The sequence below is a fragment of the Haplochromis burtoni genome, unplaced genomic scaffold (assembly GCF_018398535.1).
Source record: "Haplochromis burtoni strain Fernald_Lab_line unplaced genomic scaffold, NCSU_Asbu1 Contig_472, whole genome shotgun sequence".
In the NCBI taxonomy this organism is placed as follows: Eukaryota; Metazoa; Chordata; class Actinopteri; order Cichliformes; family Cichlidae; genus Haplochromis; species Haplochromis burtoni.
Genome location: NW_024582833.1, coordinates 174 through 3,568, shown reverse-complemented (window position 1 = coordinate 3,568; position 3,395 = coordinate 174). Strand labels below are relative to the sequence as shown.

Here is a 3,395-nt window from a genome sequence, read left to right as displayed (position 1 = left end):
TAAAATCTTATCAATACCCATCCCTACATGTAGGGCACTAACAGGGAAAGGGGGGCACAAAGAAATACTTTTCTTTCTTATTCTCATTTAAAATGTCTCGCTTTTAAAAAATAATTATCTGAATCTTACAACAAACGATTGATAGATTGATACATATATACCATCAAAACAGTGAACATCACTGTCACAGCAGTGTTTGTTTTCATTCAAAGGCTTTATGATTTTTGCTATAATGGCGGCCAGTCTCTAATCAAAATGCCCGGGACGATTTTTTTGTCCCAGTCCAGCCCTGTATGCAGCTCATCTGCAGTCTGGTGTTACCTACTTCTTCCTATTCAGAAGGCAGAATTTCCGAGTTCTGAGTACAATCAAAAGCACCACGACTGCAGTTTTTGTGTTGGATGTAAAAGGCGCACATGACGCTGTGACGTAGGCTAGAATCATGGCGGCGGTCAACAATGGGCCAGGTGGCACAGTGCACTTGTGGCAAGTAAGCAAGCTAGAAGACTGGCAAAGTTATGGAAGAAACACATTAACAAGAGAATTCTGAGTAAAACCAAAGTTACTTTCCCTAGTAACTAGTTACTTTGAAAGTAACGAGTAACTTGAAGTAACTGAGTTACTTTTGAGAGAAGTAACTAGTAATGTAACTAAGTTACTATTTTAAAGTAACTTACCCAACACTGGTCAGGAGTGACTTGTGACAGAAAGATAGCAACAAGAGCAAAGGGGGAAGGTTTGTTATTCACGGTGCTCTTGCATTTGGAGTTAGTTTTGTGGTCTAGTTCCTTTTCATGGCTTTTTCAGAAACATTCAAGGCTTTTCACAATACTGTAGCTTCATGAGAACGCTCTGTGGGGAACCTGCTAAATTCAGTGTGTTGAGTTCTGCTTTGTGTTTTCCATTTCAGAAGATTGTCCCCTTGGTCGATATGATCCTGTTGAGCTCTCAGCTCTAAAGTTTCTGAAACTTTCATTATTATTAGGATTTGCTCATTTAAAAAAAGTCAAATTCTTTCAGATGTTCCTTTTTTCAGTGAGAATTTCTTTCAGGGCACTGTCTGTGTTTCACTTGGTATGATGTGATGCTGAGTGCACAGTGGACACTTCTGCCTCCTGTTTGCATGAGTTTTCTGTTCAGTTTCTCACTGATGACTCTGTAAAGTTAGGGTGTTTCATTCTTACTGTAGATGAGCAACAGCCTTCCTGGAATTCCCTGAAAGACGCCGCTGTAGACAACAGTCAGACAGTCTGCACAGCCCTGGTAAACATCTGCTCGGCCCTGATCATTGTATGGAGACACCAACCCGCCAAACTCCATAACTCCTAATGGGAACACATTTAAAAAAATCATTAACATCTCACCACAATAATGACTAACAGTTGAGACCTCGTTGGAAGATTTTGTTTTCCTCTTTAAGTAGTTCCCCATGACTGATGCTACAGACAGACAGACAGGCGTCCCCCTAAAAAAAAAAGGTCTGTAGTTTAGTTTGGAGATCAGAAACTCCAATTTCTGCCTTTTTTAAGTACAAATTTTGTAATATACAAAAGGGAATTTTAAAAGAAAATTTTCCTGTGGTTGAGGTTTTACCAATATGTCAACATTCTGATCTCTAAAAACCTAACTGACAACTTTAACTGCCTAACACTTGATAAATAAAAAGTGGAAGTTTAAAAAAAAAAATCCTTTTCACAAGGTTCTGGTCTAACTCTCTTGGCCACTGGTATGTTAGCTACCTTGTGGCCATACTGAGAACATTGCTGTGCTCTGTGGTGTTATCTCAGTAGGTCAGACATCATGGTAGCAGTGTTAGTGTTTGTTTTTTCTTTTTATTGCTGTGAATCATCAGAACAAACCTCTCACTTCCAACCAAAATCAAACAACATTATGAAAGTTGTTTTTATACTTTGAAAAATCTTTTAATGACATTTCTCTGGCTGCTTTCACATCCAAATGTCTTAATAAAAAGGTCTAGTCTGGGCCTGTTTTGGACTTACCAGGGCTGTCCAGAACCATGCTGTGGTTGGAAGTCTCGGGATCAGGAATGGACATGTTAACTTGAAACACAAGACATTTTCCAGAGCTGTAAACAAAATAAATAAATTAAAAAAAACTTTTGCAGAAAGTAAGCAGGTACTGAACTGCTGTTTGTCCTCAGTTTGACAAACTTACACTATGTTTCTCTCGATGAACAGAAAGGTTTCATTGTTGAATGCCTCCTTCATCTCCATCAGGGAACTATTGGCATGCTTCACCAACCTCAGACCTGCTGGATAATCTGAGAACGCTTCCACCAGAACCCATCGTGACTTAAACACCTGTGAGGAGGAACTAGGGTAAACCCACAAGCATTTGTTTTCTGGATTTATTACAGTTTCCTAATATTACTTGAAATGTAGGTAAAGTAGAACCGTGTGGTAGCATCTGCCCTTAAACTGCATAGGAGATACAAATAATACTGCAAATACTTTTTAATGTAATGAATACCTTGAAGACATTTTAAGGAAAGGAAAAACATTTAACCTTCTTACAATGTAATTGCCTTGACCTTATGCTTTTTTCCAGAATGCATTGAATGTTCACAGTACTTAAAACTCAATTTTTAAATGAGCCTTAATTGAGCAGATTTTTGTTTATAGAACAAATAACGACCTTTTCTGTTAACAAAGAGACCGAAAAATTACCAAATATATTTTTGTAGCCTCCTTTCACTGTAAAGAGGTATCAGTCAACAAGTAGTGACTTGGCAGATGTTTCTGTGAGTTCCCACCTTGTGCAGTACCTCCTGTCGCAACTTCGGTGGGAGGTCACATTCCTTTGCGGCAGCTTCAGCACTGCAGCTCTGCAGAATCAGAGCCAGCAGAAAAACTCTGAACAAAAGCTGCATCCTGGATCAGGAGGGCCTGCTGTGTTTGTGAGATCTGGAGGGAAGAAGCTCTGAGGTAAACTCGGAGAGAGGCGTCTCATGAAGACTGCAGACTGAGCACAGCTGGTCCAAAGAGTCTGTTTGCTTTTTTATAGAAGACAAACTGAACCCTGAACAGCAGGATGCAGCAAACCACACACTGCTGTAAATATTATGTTCAGCACTTACACATGTATTGATTTGCGTTTGTTTTTTTTACTGATAGTACTGCTGTAAATATTACTATTATTACTTCATATTTTTACAAGCTCATTTATTTTATTTAGCAGCATGTTTCCCACTTAGCTGCATCACACCTACTCTGTCAGTGTTTGAACTGACCAGTTCAATTCATTTTTATTTATACAAATCACAACAACAGCTCCTCAAGGTGCTAGGAGAGTGTCAATGGAAAACTGTACTGAGTAGTCAGTATAAGCTTTTAGTGATATAAGTTTATTGATGATAGAATACTGCATGATGACCT

The 3,395-nt window shown here is 38.8% G+C and overlaps 1 protein-coding gene across 1 annotated transcript in view; it reads right to left on the bottom strand.

The window, feature by feature from the left end:
- The window catches only part of LOC102306588 (saxitoxin and tetrodotoxin-binding protein 2), a gene marked incomplete in the record, with an annotated part of 32,266 nt that extends 29,230 nt beyond the window's left edge, over positions 1-3,036 (bottom strand). Inside the window, 4 exon segments of the mRNA XM_005946126.3 lie at positions 1,185-1,325; positions 2,001-2,086; positions 2,176-2,321; positions 2,774-3,036. Coding sequence (XP_005946188.2) covers positions 1,185-1,325; positions 2,001-2,086; positions 2,176-2,321; positions 2,774-2,890 — 490 coding nt within the window.
- Positions 3,037-3,395: the final 359 nt, after the last annotated feature.